Source organism: Lygodium microphyllum, chromosome 28 (genome assembly GCF_053477565.2).
Source record: "Lygodium microphyllum isolate KBCC chromosome 28, Lygodium_microphyllum_v1.1.10, whole genome shotgun sequence".
NCBI classification, from domain to species: domain Eukaryota; kingdom Viridiplantae; phylum Streptophyta; class Polypodiopsida; order Schizaeales; family Lygodiaceae; genus Lygodium; species Lygodium microphyllum.
The window spans coordinates 79482606-79503394 of NC_141162.1; the positions used below are offsets into that span (position 1 = coordinate 79482606).

Consider the following 20789-nt stretch of genomic DNA (forward strand, 5'->3'; position numbering starts at 1 on the left):
CACTATCTCAACTTGAAAAGAAGATCAAGTTCAGTATGTATGATGGTTCCCGAAATCCTGATCTTCTACTAAAGTTTATTCGTCAATTTCAAATTTTGTATGGTCGTGACAAGTATAAAGAAAAAGAAAAGATTAAGTTTGCAGCTTTACATTTAACCGACTTAGCCCATACTTGGTGGACGGGGTTGGAATATGACCATGCTGCCCTAAAATCATGGCGGTCCTTTGTTCGCATGATACAAAGCCAATTTCTTCATGTTCATTTCAAAAGAGATGTAAAAATGGAATGGGATCTGCTTTGGCAAAGGAAAAATGAGTCACTTGGTGACTATACCAAGAGATTTTGGGAGCTACTTTTGAAGGTCCAACATTTCAAGAAGATCAGCAGTTCAGAAAAGCTTAGGAAGTTTCAAGGAGGTTTGCATTTTAAACTTCGTTCTGCTCTTAATCATTATCATTGTTCTAGTCTCAGGGAACTCATTGACCATGTTGAGACATGGGAAATGGAGCACAATGGCAACAAATCATTCCAAAAGAATGATAAGAAGAGAGTAGCTGATGATGAGGAGTATTCAGCCCCAAATGAAGGACAAAAACAGCGGCAAAAGCAGCCATCAAATCAAAAGAAGATGAAGCCCTATACACCTCCTAATGCTCCTCAATTTCGCTCCAATCTATACCCACAAGCAAAGCAACTTTCCGAAGAAGAAAAGCAACACTTCATGAAAGAAGGGAAGTGCTTTAAATGTGGACAAACAGGCCACATAGCGAAGCAATGTCCAAACAAGGGACAAAGAAAGGTTTCTGACAACAAGCCTAAGTCGCCAGTGAAAATCAATGCTATCAGTGATGTAGTTGCAAACACAACTCACACTCCAGAGACGCGCAAATTATTAAAAGCTTGGGGACAGTTGCAAGGTAAGCAAGCACTATTCTTGATAGATCTTGGGGCGAATGAAAATATCATTTCCTTGCAATTAGCTAAAGAGCTTGGATTAAAGAATGAAGAGATGGACACTCCGGCAGAAGTTCGCCAAGCTTTAAATGCTGATGAAGGTGACACAGTGAAGACTGTGATACCCTACATTGGCAAGCTCAAGTTTCAAATTCAAGGCTACAGTGACGAAGATACCTTCTGTATCGGAGACCTTGATGGTTGCGATGTGATTCTTGGCATGCCCTGGAATCATAGAGTGGATTCAACCATCTTCTCTCAGAAAAAGAAGGTAGAACTCACCAACAAAGGCAAGAAGTACGAGATCCTGCTGGAGTTTCTGGAGACACCATACCTATGGTAAGCCATATGCAAGTCTCTAGAGCAATTAAGGATTGTGTTCAATGTTGTTTGCTTTATGTCACTGATGTAAAAGATAATATGAATGCTGAAAACCAAGAGCGACTTCAGCTCTTGGAAAAGTATAAAGATTGTTTTTCGGAAGATCTTCCTTATCAGCTTCCCCCAGAAAGGCCAGAAGACCATCATATTGATATTATTCCGGGCAGTTCTCCTCCTAATATAGCACCATACCGTGTGAGCCGTCCGCAATGGAAGGAAAAAGAGAAGGTAGCCTTCACAAGGCTGAAAACAGCTCTTACTTCTGGACCTGTTCTTATCATTCCAGATCTGGTAAAACCATTTATTGTGGAAGCAGATACTTGCGGTGATTGTATTGGTGCAGTGCTAAATCAAGAAGGCCATGCCATAGCCTTTGAAAGCCGCCGTATCTTTTAGGCAATGAATTCCTTATTAAAACTGATCATCAAAGCTTGAAGTATTTCAAGACTCAAAAGCATTTGTAGGAGAAACATGCAAGATGGGAAAATTTCTTGTCTATGTTTCATTTTCAAATTATGTACACTCCAGGGAAACAAAATGTAGTTGCTGATGCACTTTCTAGAGTGCCTCGCATTGCAACTATTACAGTGGCTCATCATGAAGATTTTCAAACGATGAAGAATACTTATGATGAAGATACTGATTTTGCAGCAATTTGGTCAAATTTACAGCAAGGAGGTTCTCATCCAGATTATTCCATCAAAGACGGTTACCTTCTCATGAACAATCGCCTTTGTGTCACTCTTCCTGTTCGACAAAAGGTGCTTAAAGAAAGTCATGAACCCCCTTATGCAGGGCATAGAGGGAGGGCAGCCACTCTAAGTGCAATTGAGCGCTACTTTTATTGGCCAACATTACGAAGAGATACACATAACTTCATTGAGGCTTGTTTGGTATGCCAAAAATCCAAATATGATAGGCAGAAGATTCCAGGATTGTTGCAACCTCTTCCAGTGCCCAAAGATCCATGGGAATCTATCACAATGGATTTCATCTCAGGTATTCCAAGAACACCTCAAGGTCATGATATGATTTGGGTCATAATTGATAGATTCAGCAAGCAATCACATTTTATTCCATGTCATAAAACATTGAAATCCGCACAAGCTGCAAGACTTTTCATTCAACATATCTTCAGATTACATGGTATGCCTTCTCAGATCATTTCAGATAGAGACTCCAAATTCACAAGTAACTTTTAGCGTGCTTTATTTGAGAATTTGGAAACCACTTTAAAGTTCTCCTCAGCTTTTCATCCTCAAACTGACGGCCAAATAGAGGTGATGAATCTCACTCTTTTGGATATGTTGAAAGCTTATGTTAGTGAACATAAGTCACAATGGGAGAAATATCTTCCATTATTGGAGTTTGCTTACAACAATACAGTGTACTCATCCATAGGGAAAGCTCCAAATGAAATAGTACAGGGTAAAGTGATTCCTCCTCCAATTATTCGCACTAAAGATAAGATTTTTGCTGCTGATGAGTTTGCTTCAGATTTAAAAACCGCAATGGATCAAGTTCGAGCCCCTATCAAAGTTGCCCAAGAGCGACAAAAGAAGCAAGCAGATAAACGAAGAAGACCTTTGTCTTTTGAAAAAGGTCAATATGTCTTGCTAAAGTTTGATCAAAGCAGGCTCAAACAAGGTTCTGGTCAAAATTCATCTTTTCCAAAGCTCTCCAGTAGATACTTTGGACCCTTCAAAGTGATTGAGAAAATAAATGAAGTTTCTTATTGACTTGAGCTTCCTACTCATTGGAAAATACACAATGCTTTTCATGTAAGTTTGCTAAAACCTTACATAGGACCAGAACCAAAGGAACCCATTACTGAAGATCCCCCAGAAGTTGAAGAAACAGAGCAACTCTTGGAACCTGAAAAGATTTTGTTTCTCAAGGATCGAACCACGAGAAGTGGCCTTGTGACACGAAAATTCTTACTAAAATTCAAGAATCTACCCACAACAGATGCACAGTGGGTAGATGAAAAATTCATGAAGAATCACCCAAACATTCTTCAGCCATATCAAGAAGCTTTTCAGCTGAGGACAGCTGAATAAAAGCTAGAGGGCTGTCACAACTCTATAGAAATAGAATTTGTATCCTTTTTCACTAATTTGTCTATATAATGATTTATTAAATTTATTTCCTTTGCACTAATTAGATATAAAGAAAAGTGCATTGGAGCTGGCCACTAATGAGTGGTCACAGGTTATGGTGGACCCACACGGTGGGTTAGAGAAAAGATAGTTCACACTTCCACCTATATGGCCCGATTGGGCGCCTGTGACTAGAACTCATGCATATCAGGGTTAGACTCGCACACAGAAAGGATTGATGCCTTGAAGTGTGGGCTAGATCCACCAGAACAGACAGTTACAATCAACAAGATGGCATGATCATGAAATGCTTGTATAATGTGCATGTGTGGGCTGAAAGCTTGAAATGCACATTTCTTTGCATAGGAAAGTCACATGAAGATTCGAATACCATTTTTGCGATGTACACGGAAAAAGCTTTCATATGACACCCATATTGGGGGGGTCCCTAAATTTTAGGAGCCTCGAATTAGCCTAAAAATGCTAGTCCTAAAAAATAGGGATGTCATTCTAAAAATAGTAAGTTCTGTACTCTGACTGTGCTTACTAAATTTGGTTGTTTCTATTCTTGACAGTATTCAACCCAAAAAGGAAGGCCATAGAGAAGAGACAAGTGTCAAGACACTTGTCACACAAGTTTCCAAGTGTCCCACCACTTGTCACATCTCATGACATGTGGCTGGACACTTGTCTTGTGCTACTCCACTTTCCCCTTTTGTACTAGCTCTTCCCTCTCCTATAAATAAGAGCTCGTTTTTCTTCATTCAGCATCATTTTTCTTTGCTGTAAACTCATGTACAGCACCCACAGATAGCCAGAAATTGGCCCCATCCATCTCCATCATCATCCCCCACTTCTCCATTATCAAATTCCTCCATATTCCCTCTTTTATCTCACTACTATTTTACAGGACAGCAAGCCTGTAAATTCATTACAGCACCTCCTTTTCAAGCTCTTTCTTCCATTTTAGCAACAAGAAGCAAGCCCTATCCATGTACTACTGTTCAACGATGGAGAAGGCTGATTTCCCCTTTTTCTTCTCTCATACTGTAAAGAAATCAGTTCTTATCATTGCATAATAGATAATGTGTGTGTATTTGTACATCTTTGCATGGTCTTGTGAGAGTGAGAATTACTTCTTCTCACTCTCAGGTTGATTGTAACTGAGCTCTTCCCTAAGGGACTTGGGTTGAGCAGAAATACATTCCTTCGAGGGGGGTTGCCCATCTTCAACCCTCAATCTTGTCTCCATTACTTTTACATTTTCATGGCTGTAATTTTGTGAGTAATTTTCATTTTCAGCTTCAAGTGTTCATTCTCTTTTATATTAAATCTCGAAAACAAGCGAATATCATAATTGTTAAGCATACTACGTTGTTCGGGGCGTTTACATTATCCAATTTTCCAGTAGAGATAAGGCTTTTAATCAAAGTTGGGACATGACATACATCATGAAATTCAATTGGCATAGTAGTACCAAACTACAATCTTACATCATCTATGCCAATAATATTCATTGCAGTGTCATCTCCCAATCTGACTGAACCTATAGTAATATGGTAGGTATAGAACCAATGATGATGCGGGGTAGCATGAAATGAAGTCTTGAATCAAGAAGCCAACACTGAGAGTAAGAAGATAGCGCATTGGCCAATTGAGTAGCATCAAGTGATGAAGTAGTAAGTATATAATCATCTCATCTGTACTTCAAAGCATGTATCTCTTCTACCTTTATATTGGACTTAGGAACAATGCTACAATCATCAAAATATTTAGCATCATCTTGTGCTTTTCCTTTGCCTTTTTTTGCACTTATCATTGCGCATCTTATGGCACTATGGCCTTATGCGATCTTGTTGTCTACAATAATGATAAGTAAGAGAGGACTTAGGACCATTGGACTTACTATGTGATTGCCCAAGAGATTAAGACTTACCCTTGTTGGAATGTGAGTCTTTATCACAATTATTAATTCAATTACCACCAAGTCTTCCTCTCCACTAAAAGTATGGGAAGTACAGGCTATATCACCATTTTTCTTGTTTACTTCCTTTATAAGCAAAGCACCATACATATCCTTGAGTTGAAAGCTACCTTCGGGAAAGTTGTACTCATAGCAATGTGAAATGTATCCCAAGACTCGATCAATGCAACAAGTAAGAAAAAAGAGTTGACATTCTCCTCAAACTTAAGACCATGCAAAGTAAGCTGACTAAAAATGGAATGAAACACAAGACATAGGCCTCTCTTCCTTCATACAAAAGTTCATGAATTTCTTAAGTCAATACAATTATGTTGCAAGACTCTGCTTATCATACAAATCACATATCTTTTTCCATAATGCATAAGTACCACCCTCAATCTCAATGACAACATTGAAGTATACCTGCTTTAACAATGACAAAATAATAGTACACTTACATAGCTTATCAAGCTCTTCCCAATCATCTGCATCATAAAGTTTTGGTTTTATGCCCTCTAGTTTCAATGGCTTGATTTACTTCTTTTGCACCAATACCTGCCAAATTTGAGTCTTCTAATACTGGAAGTTAGTGCCATCCAACTTCTATATGTTGAAGATAACATTGCCATTGGAAGCATTTAAAGCACTTTCCATTATGTTTACCAAACAAAGAGATTATGGGTTGTTGTTATAATAGTAAATCAACCCCAAAACCAAGCTAAAAAGAGTGTACTAGGAGGAAGACTGAGCTAATATATTGTTCTCTACAAGAAGAAGCACTAGATTGCTGAATGCAAGTGTTTGCTCTCAAGGAAATGACTAAAAACTAATTTTAAGCATGGTTGTCCATAAAACTATAGTAAATCAACATGTGACTATGGGTAAACATGAAAAAGAATAAACTCCTACTACTATGAAGATCCAAGTAGCAACCGAGATTTACATTGCAACTAGCAGTGCAACATAAACCACAGAGTGCCAAACATTATGAGAACATCCAAGGTGTCAGGTAGATAGATGCATACCACAAGCATGCCAAGCATGTATCCACCACTAGCAACCCACTAGCTATAAGTGATACAAGCTATCCAAATCAAAGGCAAAGCAAGCCACAATATCATAAACTCTACAATAGCAGTATATGCATAAATCAAGAGAGCAAAAGAGAGTCTCCCATTGACTCAAATGAGCGAAGGTCTACATAAAAAATATGTATTTCCACTAGAGCAAAACTGGAGTATCCAAAGTAGCAAAGGAAGATCAATGCATAGAGCATCCATGTACCCAAAGTACATCATGCATACATATGGGAGCATAAGTCTTCAATATGTCTTCAAGCCCATAAGTGGAAATCAGTAAAGCAAACAACCACTACCCAAATGCAATCCACCAATGCCAAATCCAAGATGTAGAGCTCAACATAAGCATAACTAGGTATAAGCAAATTAGCATAACCATGTAGCATACCCAAATAGCATGTAGTTATTCAATACATAGGGATTCACTATGTTTGCTATCCAAACTTTGATACAGCAATAAATCCTTAAATTTCAAGCTATTTGAGCCTTAACCAATCCATGAAGGTTACCCAAAACATCCAAGAGCTACAAATTTGCCCCATAATCATACATGAACCGTATGTATTTGAATACATGCTACCCATAGCATATTACAATAGACCTATAATGAAACACAATCAATAGCTGAAGGTATTCAACCTTAATGTGTGCTCAAATGCAAGCTCTCAATGCCAAGGAGGATATCCGAGCAAACAACCAGTGCTTAAGGAGACTAAGAGCAAGAGATGGTTGAGGAAAGCTGAATAGGGATAGGCAAGGACAGCCAATGTAAATCATGTTGGCTATCATAGAGGCTTCTATTATTGATGTTGGGTACCAGTGATGCTTGTTATAGCTTTAACCACTACTAGGAAGGTCTTGGACAATGCTAGAACAAGCCTTGATGAAGGGAACCCCAACAGGATCAATGCATACCTCGACGTGTGGTTGCCACCAAGAAACCTCTTCTTCCATGGCTGAATGTGATGTCAATGAAGCTCCTTGAATGCCCACTTTGATACTAGTTGAAAGGTGGAGCATGAGTGGAAGCACACGATGAAGCAAGGGAGAAGCAAGAGCTATGGAGGTTCAAGCAAGAGAGAGCAAGATGGTATGTGGGAACTCCAACAATCACAATGTGTGACCCAACTTTTTGCATTCTATTATCAAGTAAAGAATAAAGAATAAAATGATAGTGATAAGCAGCTACCACTTGCAGTGTACAGGTGTGTGGGTAGTACAAGCAAATATATGCAACTAGGCATATGCAGCATGTAACCCCCAACATTTCATTTGTTTTTTCTTTAGGGTCTCAATTTCTTAGTTTGGGCAATGGTATAAGGCTATTACTATTGGGTTTTCTATTTTTGTTTTGGTCTACAATCACAACTTTAGTAGTCAATACTATTCAAGGATGCAACATAATTTATAAATACCATAATGAGTGCCTATGTGTAGGAAGATGCTCATTACAAAGGAAAAAATGGAGCCAATGCCCATTCTAGTCTATCAACCCCTTGAATAGTAGGAGATTGTTTATCAAATCCATTAGCCCCGCAACATAGTATTCTCAAGCACGATACATCATAGTTGCTCTACAAACTACATGAGCAAATGGGTTGATGCATGAGCTACACAAAACAATGACATGAGAACTACCACTGAGCTATTGTGGAAACAAGTGATATCTAGATTTAGGTGCCCAATAGAGATTGTAAGTGACCAAGAGACTCACTTTATAAATAAAGTGGTAGAACATATGCTCTCTATGTTCCTCATCATTTATCGAAAGTTAGAACCTTATTATCCACATGCAAATAACTAGGCAAAGTCAACCAACAAAACACTAGCCAAGATATTGGTGAAAACAACCTTAGGCTCACAATTTGACTAGGATAACAAGCTCATCGTAGCTTTATCAACATGTTGGACCACATTAAAACTGCCACATATCAAACTCCTTTCAATATGACTTGTTGTATTCATGTCATTATGCATGTAGAATTCTTAATTCCAAGCCCAAACATTGTAGTCCTTACTGTTGGGAAGGAAACAAGGCTTGGACCAAGTGACTCGCTAAGTTAGAGTGATTTCCCAAGACTCACTTTTAGCCACCTACACAGTAATTTTGTAAAAGAATCTTGTAAGAAAGCTTGATTTGACAAGCACATACGATAGTGATCTTTTGACCAAGGAGATCTACTTATTCTCTATTCATCCAAGGGACATTAAAAAAAGCTAAATTTCATAGGTTAGGACCAGACCCTCGAAGGGGAAGGGATTGACCACATTAACAATAGTAGCATTAAAAAGTATCATCCCCTGATACATTCTAAGCATGAATAATCCCCCTAGGCCTGCTAAAGCCGTTGAAGACCAACACCTATAACAAAGTTCCTTGCACGGTGCCATAACGACACAATGCCACAATAGAACATCATAGTAAGAGTAGTGTGATTAGCAACTTGGACAATGACAAAAGAAATGGTTATACCACTAGCCTATATTTAACTCAAACTCACTCTCTCTATAATTGATGCTCTCATTTGACAAAGGCTAAGATTTGAATATCTAGTCATACGAAATTTGGGATCAAGCGGGTCGCATTCACTAGTTTGCTTTTATGCCAAATTGAATCTATATGAAGGTCTCCCTTATTCCATATTAGGCAAGTGTAAACCAATGGTATCTACAAAGATAAACAGCATATCGATGATTTTTTTACATTCATCCCAATTGAGAAGACATGGGATGTGAGATCTTGCTAGAATGACCATTCAAGTTTAAAACAAAGTGCCAAGTTGACTATGTAGATCATTGTATTCACATGAACCTCCCTGAGACCAAAGTGATCTTTGTCTTTAGAGAGGGAGAGTTGGTTGAGAGATGAACCCTAATGACTAAAACCACCCAACCACCCATATCTACAAAGTAGAAATAAGCTCTGCTACAATAACTCATAATGACCTAGGATAAGAATGTCTCACCCATGAGTAGTTCAAGAACCAAGCACTCACACAAATTCTAGTGGCTCCCCATTACGTATGAGGTTTCCCTCTTCAACCTCAGCCTGAGGTAGCGGGGTGTCCACAATGGTAGCTCTAGCCAAGTTAGTGATCTATTGCACAGCGCCCACAGTGGCACCTCCAACCACGTCTTTGGGTGACATAGTCCCATCATGATTGGTTGGAGAGAGAGAGAGAGAGAGAGAGAGAGAGAGAGAGAGAGAGAGAGAGAGAGAGAGAGAGAGAGAGAGAGAGAGAGAGAGAGAGAGAGAGAGAGAGAGAGAGAGAGAGAGAGAGAGAGAGAGAGAGAGAGAATTGTGGAGGTTACTAGCACCTAGAGCTTGCTCCCAAGTGCGGCATGCCTGAGTCCCCTTTGGGAGCAGAGCGTTGCTTGTCACTTGAAGCTTCAAGAAAGTAAACCCAAAAGATTTGAAAACTGTGCTAGTGATTCGTGAATCGGTGAAGTCTAAGAGATTGTAAATTTTAAAATTTGGATTATAGATAGAGTAGTCTACTCTGGCAGGAAAGAACTTCATGCCTCTTTATATAATAAAAGACTTTTTTAACATTAACAAGCCCTTATGTTAACATTTAAAAATATATTTAATATTTACTAATCTATTGAATGTTGATTTTAAAATAGATTTAATTTGAGAAGGACTTTTTAAAGGCCACCCTTCATTTGAAATTTTCTTAAAGGCTAACCCTTCATGTAAGAAGGGTGGATTTCAAGGTTTCCTTTTCTTTTGCAACTTTGAAAATTTTTTACACTTCCTTGAGGGCCAAAAACCCCTTAGAAGGGTATTGCAACCTTCAAAACCAAGGCCTGAAATCTAAAATTGCAATGTGCTCGTGGCAGACGTTTTAATTTTCATCATTTTCTTCACTTTATGATCTTAAACTAGGGTTTAATGGTGGTTCTCTGCTGGCGTTTTCGTAAGTTTCATTGTTTTCTTCACTCTGCGACCTCAACTAGGGTTTATTGGTGGTTCTCTGTTATGCGTTCGAATTCTTCCATGTTGCTGTTGTCTTCGTCCCCATGGAAGGCAGAGCTTGGATGACGGTGGTGGTGTGACAGATGCTACATTGGTATTTGCGGTCTTTTTCCATGTCTGTCGCGATGGCAAAGCTTCTGTGCAGACAATTAGCTCTCACCAGGAGAATATGCCCGCGCCCCTCACTCCAGAAGCAGAGCAACAGGCTACATCCTGCTTTCTCTTTGTCAGAACCCATCTTATCTGATCCCAGTATTCCTGGCCCAAACTCTCCTGCCCGGAGGATACATATGCTGTCTTGGCCTGTACGGCCGTGGAACCTGCGGTCGCCGTCATCGTCCCCGAAGTTTCTACATGCCGAGGCCGCAGCTGAAGACGCATTGGAAACTGCACCTACCGACGTCTCTGACAGACCAGGAACTGGATCTGGTGATGCCTGCATTGATCCCATTGATGAGCGTGATGTCCATGCTGCTTCCATGGCGCTGGAAGCCTACCTTCAGAGACCCTTCAAAGTGTACCTTAGCGATGCTGTGGTTGTGGTCGAAGGGGCACCTTTGTTTGTTCGGAAGCTGGTAAACCTCACAATACAGGGTCTGAAAGAGAAGCCAAGGGGTCAGTGTCCTAATCTCAATCATAAGAAAGTTCTGTCGTTTCTGAAGAGTTCGGGGATCAATATTCTCGAACCAGTCTTAGAATCTTTGGATATGGTGGGTGACAGGGCTCAAGCGATGCTGTCAAAATTATCTACGGAACCCAAGGATGTTCAAGCACTCAATATGGTGATCCGGAAATTTTACCGGCTGGGCATTCCTAGGAGTAAAGTTGGTGAGATGCTTGAAAAGGACCTGGGGATTTTGTCGTATAGTGAGCAGGAGATTCAAGATGGTGCTCAGACCTTGAGAAAGCTTGGAGTATCCGATGAAGTGATAGTATCCTTGATACAGAAGTTCCCTTTGGTATTGAAACCACAAGTTGCCACCAATGTTAACCATATTCTTGAGGAGTTGAAGCAGCTTCCAGAAAAGGATGACATTGTCAGGAATGTAGTTTGTCAGCTTCCTGCGTGGGTGCACAAATTTTCTGAGGGTGGTGCTAAAGATGTGGTGAAGTTTCTCCAGAAATTGGGTGTATCCCAAACTCAAGTAAGCTCACTGCTATTAAAACATCTCGCTTTTGTGGTTGCAGATGTGAATAAGATTAAGGTTAATGCGGAGTTTTTGATGGAGTTGGGAGTTTCTAAAGATCACATGAGTAAAGTCATAACTAGATGCCCAAGTCTCTTGTTCTACAGTTTACAAGACAATATAAGGGTCAAATTGGACTATTTTAAAAGTTTGGGCTTCAGTGATTCAGACATGGCCAAAATTATTGTGAGGTATCCCAACATATTCAGTGTAAGTTTGGAAAACAAAGTGAAACCTGCTCTGGATGAATTACGCAACCTTGGTCTGAGCAAGGAAAGTGTAAGGAAGATTGTACTCTACAGACCGTCTTTATTTGGCTTCAAACTTGGAGGAGACGTTTCTATGCTCATTGAGGATCTCAAAAAGTTGAACTGTTCTGAAAAGAAGAAGGTGACTGCATTCATAAAACTGTATTCTCGGGGCTCACAGCAGCAGGTTAGAACTGAGGCAGCTTTGGTACAACATGGCCTTTCTGCTGAAGAAGCAAGGGACATAGTGGAGAAACAGCCAGACATTTTAGGGTACAATGAGAAAGCCCTGGCACGAAAGGTAGAAAATCTAACGAGAAATCTTGGATTACCTGTCCAGAGTCTGCTGACAGCTCCAGAATATTTGTCCTTTGGCTTAAAAAGGAGTGTTCATAGGCGCATGAAAGTACTGGTTCATTTGAAATCCAAAGGTTTGTTGGAGAATGAACTCACTTTAAAGGACTTGGTGGGACCATCCAATCATAAGTTCTTCAAAACCTTTGTGCAACCTCATTCCAAAGCCTCAGATATACACAAGGTTTGGTTTGTAAAGAGGGCAGGGGCAGAACTTTTAAATGATCCGGATGTCCTCAAGGGCTCTTTCAAAGAAAGTTAATGATCCGGATGTCAGAGTGGACATATTTGATGGCAAAAATTTTGTTGATTAGCAAAACACAGGTCAAATAGTTGGACGGTCCTGAGTTCTTCAAGAGGGCTCTTCCAGCAAGTGTTCATAGGTCAAAGTGCGTATTTGATGACAATCCATTTTCTAAAGCCTGTTCAATTGGGAGCTTAAAGTCGTCACTTTCTTTTTCTATGTTTCTGGTTGTCACTAGAAGTGTATATGCATGGCCGATTCCAACACTAGTGAACACAAGAGGTGGTGAGAAGCTTCAGCTAGGGCCCAGAAGGCATTGGGCAGAGCTATTTGGGCGACCAAAACTTATTCAACTCTCCTAACATCCAGGAAATGCCTCATAAAGCATGTTTCAGCTGATTTTGATGCACACGTCCTGTTTGGATCTGGCAAGGCCAATTAAGTTTATGATTTTGTGCTTAGTTTAGCTTCATTCTCTTTTCTGGTGTGTTATGCTCTTTTACTGTGATCTGATTTGAAAGGTTCATTGCTGCCTACAGTTTTTGGTAGAGTAGGCTATCTGAGGCTAGGGGAGTTGCCCCAGAAGGTCATTTCTTGGTTATGTTCATTTCTGTGCTTACTTTCTCTACCAAATTTCAGATTTGCTTGGGAAGTGCACACAAGGTCTTTTTAATCTTTCATTGTTTGTACAAGAGGTCGGTAAGACTGTCACATTTACTTTGAGCCAGCTTGGAATCTCTTCAGTTGTATCTGCCTATGACATTGGATTCAGGAAGGCTTGCGTCTCTTGTGATCTATATGTCATAAGTTATAAGAGCTTCTATGATTTGCACTTTGATTTACTGCTAGATTGTGATACATTTAGATGCACTCAGATTCAATATTACTGTTGTACTTGGACTTCATAGTTGCATGCATAGTCTAATGTGCTATGTATGGCTGCACCCGTATGGTGCCTAGTAGGTGTTTTGGGAGTGGCCGGGTAGCCACTGTGGCGTTTGTAACAATCACACTCATGTGATCATCATATTGTTTATAATTCATCAAACAGTGGCACAGTGCTGGTGTGGCATTCATAACAAATCACACCATTGAAAGGTAGGGTTGCCTATTTACTTGAGGAAGCAATCCGTTGGATGGTTTGGTGTTTTTACATAAAATTGGTTGTGGTATTTTAAGTTTGCAGTATTATGATGTGCATAGTGATGCTGAACCTAAGTTCTAGATATCAAACCTAATAAGTATGAAAACAACTAGGAAATAGAGTTTGTTGCTCTGTTTCTAAGATGTGAAGACCCATTGTTAAAAAAGAATTGTAGTAGAGATGGTCTTTCTTAGCATTGTAAATGTCCTATGCAATATTTAGATGTGTAAAGCAAGTGTCGGGTCTCAAATCTTGTCAAAAGAGTAGCCAAGAGGTTATATTACAGTTCTTGTTGCAACTGGAGTTTGAATTTCTGTTCCTCATAGTAACCTTGGTCTTGCTAGAGAATTCTTGGATGATCCTCCATCTTGCATGAACCTCTGAACCTCCTCTCATTCCATACATTTACCTATAGTACTTTTAGGTCCATAGTTAGGGCTATTTTATGGCTCCAATTTGCACATGTTACCTAGTTCAATGGAATTTATATACGTCCCTCAACTTGTGAGCTAAGCTTCTATTGCATGTGTAAGTTGGATTATTACACTAACATGGGAAGTTTGCCTGACACAAAGTTTACTTTTACTCCTTGTACCTATCACCATTGCTTCCTAGGTGATTCCAACTTTGACTTGCTCCTTTACATCGTTCCTCTAATGCTTGCATCATGAGTTAATGTTTATTTGGTGAACACACCTTCATTCCCTACGACTATCGTTTTCCACACCCACGTAGTGTTTTGTTCCTTGCCTAATATGCAACTTTCTTTGCTCTTTTCTCTTTTGCCAATGTTTCACTTGTCCCATTGCCTGTGACAAATGTTAATACTTAAAAATTCTAGATTGCGCTTTCATTGCATTTTTCCCAAGAGGTTTCCATGAAATTAGTGGGTTGCCTTCATCTTGGCTAAATGACTTAGTAGCTCACATTGTAGCTAGTAGTGTTCCTTGTTCACATAGTAGCAATGGTCTAGGTCATCCATTTGTCCTTTATCCATGCGATGAGTTCCAACAAAGCCTCTTTCCCTTCGTGTAGGGCCATGTTTGCTTATACTCAAAGCTTTATAATCCATTTCAAGCTGCACTCAAATTGGTAGTACATATTATATTTATTTCAACAATGAGCTCTCTATGACAGGTAATTGGGAATGTTGCCTTATGTTCTCTTAATAGACCACATGAAAACACATCAATAAGAAATGCACAAGTATCAAGATGACCACAAAAGATATTGTTACAATTAGGCACCCTTAGACTAGGTACACCACTAGGTTTCATAAGCCTTTACACAATTATCAATGCACTGGAAACTAAGAAAAAACACAATTAGCCCACTAGGTTAGTCCATTTGACATTCATTAGTCCAATAGACATCAACAAGTGTATATTAAAGATGTCTTGCAATGTTAGCATAAATGATATTTTATATTCAATAGTATGTGTGATGCTTGAGGCCCATTAACCTTTCAACATCCTTGAAGTTTATTGGAGAGTCAATTTAAGACTTAACCTAACCTTACTCTTGTTTGTGGTTTTTTTAGTTGGAAGCAAAATGTGCCCATTCCAAATACATTATTTGTTTCAAAATGGGTGTCCAACAAATGGAGATAGATCATGAGATTCATTTTGAGTTAACTACATTATGGATATGGAGTGGCTTGCTTGCATAATTGGCTTGGTTGGAGTACTAATCTTTCTCAAAATGACTAATCTTAATATGAATTGTTTACTGATTTTTGCCTTATTTGTGCAATCATTTTCTTCATGATTGGTTACTAGTATGGACTACATTTAGTTCTTGAACTACTTTGATGATTTCTTCTTGTACTTATGAAGACAATGTCTCAAGTAGAAGTGGAAATTAATGGAGTGGCTTTGATGAGTTTGATTTTGCTATCCCTTTCTAGAAATGCCATTTTAATATCCCTAATGATGAATTAGCCAATTTGGTAATGTCTTTGCAAGGGTGTTGTGCCCTTCCACATCGCCGCTTGCAAGTAACATTGCATTAATCTCTTCTTCATCTAATACATGATTGAGTACAATTGGTTGTTTCCTTGTACATTTGTACATGTTCAAATGAGCTTTGAGCTCTTTCTTTAGATTGAACTTAAAATTTTATAGTTGCATGGGAAGTTTTATCATTGAATGCTTGGAGTTTCTGCCAAAAACTTTTTGAGCTTTTCCCCTATATCCTTTGTACTTGCAATGCCATCAATGTTATGGATACATTGATGACCAAGGACAATGACATTTATCCAAGCACCCTATTCTTCTTCTCTTCAAAATTATCTCCTAGGTTCCACTCATCTTGTGTGTTCAATATATACATTCATTGGCCATGCTAGAAAGCCAAAGTTCAAAAACTTATTGGTAACATCTTGGGTTGCTATTAGTGTTGACGGAGAGATCGTACCAACTAATAAGCACGTCTGTGAGTATCTAGCTCCTTACAAATGAGTAGTAGAAGCACTATATTTGATGTACATTACTTCTTCACATCTATGCTTTAATGAAGAATCAAGGGAGCTTAAGGAGTCAATAGCAAGTGAAATTTGATCACTAATCAAATTAGTGTGAAATTTTGAGTGGCCTTACACATGCAAACATTTAGATATTTATGTATAAATCTTGGAGCAGAGGTGTATGGAAACTTGTGAGTCAAAAAATGCAATTCTCAAAATTTTTGACCAATGGAGGTGACTACCTTAACCATCAGGAATCATAAAGAGCAATTGCATGAGCTTGGGTAAGCTTGAATAGTGGTGGAAGAGATATGGATATATCTAATAAACAACCCATCCCATGCAATAGAAAGCTTGATGGAACTTGTTTCAGTCAAGAAAGATGTGAGGGCCTTCAAGGTGTAGCCCATGGTCACACTGATTGGATTATTTGGTGCTTCTCAATTGCGTATAAGTTGTTGCAATAGTCCTACATGCAGTTTGAATCCTAATCTACTTCTCAATCAATGGCTTTTTTGTCAACTTCTTTCCATTTAGTGTTCTTTTTAGGGCTTTTTAAGCCTCGATTGTTAGCTTGATTTTGAATCACTTCGCTTAAAGTTTAGTGCTTGAGACAAGGAGAATAAACTACAATGGTGACTCAAGGTCTATAATAGCAAGTAGAAAGATTAGGGTTTCAACTCAAGGAATGTGATTGGATGTTGATATAAGAGGGTTGCAAGTAGAATGAAGAGAGAGTGAGAACAAGTTGGAAAGAACTATAATACTTGTTTGTTATTGAGTTGAAGCCTCTTATATATGCAAGTACAAGGTATAGAGAGCCAAGACAACTACAAAGTAAACTAGCACGGATCAAAACCATTGGCTACCAAACCAATTTGCTTAATTTGATTCTCCTTTTCCACCACTTTAGAGGAGACTTGCATGCTCTTTTTCTTTCATAACATTTACTCTTATTCTCATGCTTTTGGAACACAACTATATGTGCAGAACCATGACATTTCCAACACCCTCCCATGGTCCAAACATGCTAATGGGCATAAAGATATAATCATGCTACTAGCAGCTATTACCTAAGGCTAGGATGAATGACAACACTCCCCTTCAAAATAGTTCCACTACTAAGACATGGACTAGTAGTTTAATTCCTTGACTATTAGAAATCTTCAATCTACTAATCATAATAAACAATCAATGGCTGTGTACCACCAGACTACTACTCCAAGGATGGCTCATTTGTCCAAGCCTAGACTTATTTGGACATATAACTTGGCCATCATTACAAGGATACTTTAGCTTAAGTTGGACATTAATGTGAGTGTGAAGGGTATGCAGATTTTAGATAATCATGTGTGAGAGTTAGTGACTCTTCAAAAAACCCAATATGATTCTTCCACAAAATGGTTTTTATATTTAATTTAATGTCTATGATACTGAATACTTGGTTACTAGTGGTTATTATAACTTGGAGTACTAATACTTGTCTTTCTCTCATAATGGAGGGTCATCTACAATTGGAATCATAGGTGATGTTCCCTTAAAAGGTTTCAATAAACTAATGTGAAATGAATTATGAATCTACCAATGAGTAGGAACACCTAATCTGATTTATTGTCATTGATCTTGTCTACAATAGAAAGTGGTAGATAATTTCTTAGAGATAGATTTGTTTTTGGATGCTTTTTAATGTTTAGCCTCCTCTTTTTCAATATGAATCCTACCAAGTCAACTAAAAAGTTGTGGCTTTGTTGGATTTTAACAATTAAGAAACTAACGTGGTAGCCTAAGAAGGTGTAAATCCTTGATAAGATGAAATAAAGAATAACCAAGGGATTTACTTTTACTACTAATCTTATGACAAAACAAAACCTATTTAATAAACCCAGTATTTAATATTCACAAAAAACACCTAACTTCCTCTCTACTATGGGACACACACTTTGAGACTTTACCTTACACTAGTTCTAGATCCATCTCTTATATCATTAGGGAGACCATGGACACTAGAAAAGGGTCTTTTAGCTTAAGAGTTAATGACTCTCATAATGGCAAGAGATTTGATGTGGACCAATGGGATAGGGGGAGTTGTGCACATTTTATTGACTCACATTTTTCCCTTGTCCTTGTCACTTATAGGCTTGCCCCCCATGTCCCTTTTATAAACCCCCCCTCTCCTCTTGTTCTCTAGTTTTATTATCCCATGTCAGATGGTTCCATTGGGCATCCAAAAAGATAATCCAAAATTTAAAAATTCCTCCCCTCTCCAAAAAGGGATTCCCCCCCTCCCCGCCCCCGGCCAAAAAGAAAAAACCTCTTCTTATGTCATGCATAGTTTTTTTTTTGGGTGTCTTTCTATAAGAAATCCTTCCAGTTTGGTCATTCTCTTACCTCCACTCGACAAATGCTCTAATCTTTCTATGCTCACATAACCATAGCCACACAACCCCAAGTTCTTCCTTTATTCTACACAATCCTCAACTTCTCTATTTCTTCCATCTCTACCACCATTCTACAATATTCTTACTTGCATTTCTCTCCTTTTAAGTAGTATTCTTCTCAAATCCATTTCAATGGCATCTAGATGTTAGCAAAGGCAACCTTGTGATTCCATGTCTAGTATATATGTACACAATACAAATTGAGCATGCAAAATGGAAAGGACCATTGTTCAAGAAGAATTCATGGGTTCACGTGGAGCCTTTAACAATAGGGTTTCATTGAGTTCTTTGCCATGGTTTTACTACAAAATCATTGGAAGGGAAAAGTGCTTAGGTTTTGAGAGGCTTGAGATGGTAGTCTTATTACATCAGTTCAACATGTGTATAATGTCAATGACTTGAAATTACTTCTTGGGACTACTCAACAAATCTCCCCCTTGAATTGTAAATCACTACTTTTATGTTCTTAACTATTTGTATGTTATTATGGTTTTATTTCTTCTCTCATATCAAATATTTTCCCTTCAAATATTGTTGAGATTAGCATTGGGAAGCTTGCCAAGGACATACAAACTACATATGGATGTGGGTGAGACAATGATGATTGGAAAGTCATTGCAATACCTTCTAGAGTGCAAGGTTGTCTTTTGTACATTCATGTATATATTCCCTATGTCAATTGATTCATATGGTTCTCTTGATTTACTTCCTTGTCCATCTCTCAGTTTTTTGGAATGGTCAATTCTGGATGAGTGGACACTTCAAACATTGAAATTGAAGATTGTGCATGATATTCACTGCTCATTGAAATTTGGGAGAGCTTCAAGATCAGTGGGCCTTTCATGGTTTGTGCCAATTCATGTCTTTACTCATATTTTCAAACCCATTAATACACATCATTATCCCTCCATATTCATTTGTAAGGACATAAGTGAGGACTTTCTTAATTCCAATTTTGAAGAAGGCTGGGATGAGGTGGGTAGGGTGTGCAAATGTGACGTATTTTCATGCAAAGTGGTGGTACCTAGTGTTACCTTTCCTTACTTGATTGCACATTCATAATTATAGGTGCACTTCCATTATTGACATTCCATTATTGACATTGAATGAAGAAAGCAAGCCAATGGATTACCTTGGAGTCAACTCAAAACATGGGATAAGCATTTAATATTGAAATTTATATGTGAGGTGGACTGATTGAGTCAATCTCAATGGAGTGATTGTTGGAGTTGCCTAAGTCCGTGAGAGCATCTTGTATTGACGGGAAGCATTAGTACGGAGAGCTTTAACTTCCATTTTAGTAGTAGAAAGGTGAGCTTGTTTAATACTTGCATTGTTTTGTTTTGATTGGGACAATCATATTTCAAAACTTTTTTTCCCCTTTCAGATGGGTAAAATAATGGAGAAGAATTATATAGTATTGAATGCTTTGTAAGAAGGTAGAATTTATGTGAAAACATATGGTATATTGAAAAATCATGATCAATAGATTGAGGGTGTTTTTTTATAATTTTGTATATGTATTTATGATTCGCAAACATTGCAATTTTGGATTGCTTTGTAATTTGGTTTTTTTTTACCATTCAAAAATCTATTAAAAAAAATTTAATGGATTTTTTAATTGCCTATATAGACCAATAACTTGGCCTCATTTGCATTTTCTAACTCTCCAACCACTTCTCTCCCAAGCATCCTTGCACTTGCCTCCTATACACCCATTCTCCCTTGATGCATCACACTTTTGCTAGCTTTATGCAATTCCTTCAAGGCACGAGTCCGTTGTGGGAGATCAAACCTCTACTACGTCTTTTGTTCCAATATCAAATATTATGATATGATATTTTTGTGGCATGTCCCAAGACTAGAGTATCTTGTCAAGTATATGAATGCATACATTTGAGAGTTTACTGTTAGGTTCGAGGATTTCATCAAGAGATGGATATCCTACAATCTTTTGAAGTACATCAATGATACAGAGGCATTTCACAAGCAACTAGATTGTTTTTCTGCAAATCTCAACTCTACGAGACTTCTTCACAAGGATATAGCTGCAATGCTATGGATGTGTGTTTATACATGAAGAAGGCTCTTTATGGCAATCTTGATTTTGGTACTCTATGTGGATGATATGCTTATTACCGGGAGATCTTATGATGAGCTCGATGCCTTGAAAACTTAGCTCAAGAAGAGCTTTGAGATGAAGGATATGGGACAACCCTTGCATATTCTTGGGATGCGCATCGCATGCGATCAC

The 20789-nt window shown here is 38.4% G+C and overlaps 1 protein-coding gene across 1 annotated transcript; it reads left to right on the forward strand.

The window, feature by feature from the left end:
- The first annotated feature begins 10317 nt into the window (after positions 1–10317).
- LOC148011648 (uncharacterized) lies at positions 10318–12955 on the forward strand. The gene has a single exon (XM_087670557.1). It carries the CDS (start codon positions 10540–10542, stop codon positions 12505–12507), a length of 1968 nt encoding a protein of 655 aa, XP_087526683.1. The 5' UTR covers positions 10318–10539; the 3' UTR covers positions 12508–12955.
- Positions 12956–20789: the final 7834 nt, after the last annotated feature.

What these genes read in the sequence shown, in the direction of transcription:
- LOC148011648 (XM_087670557.1), top strand. Translation starts at nt 10,540, where the DNA reads ATGCTACATTGGTATTTGCGGTCTTTTTCCATGTCTGTCGCGATGGCA.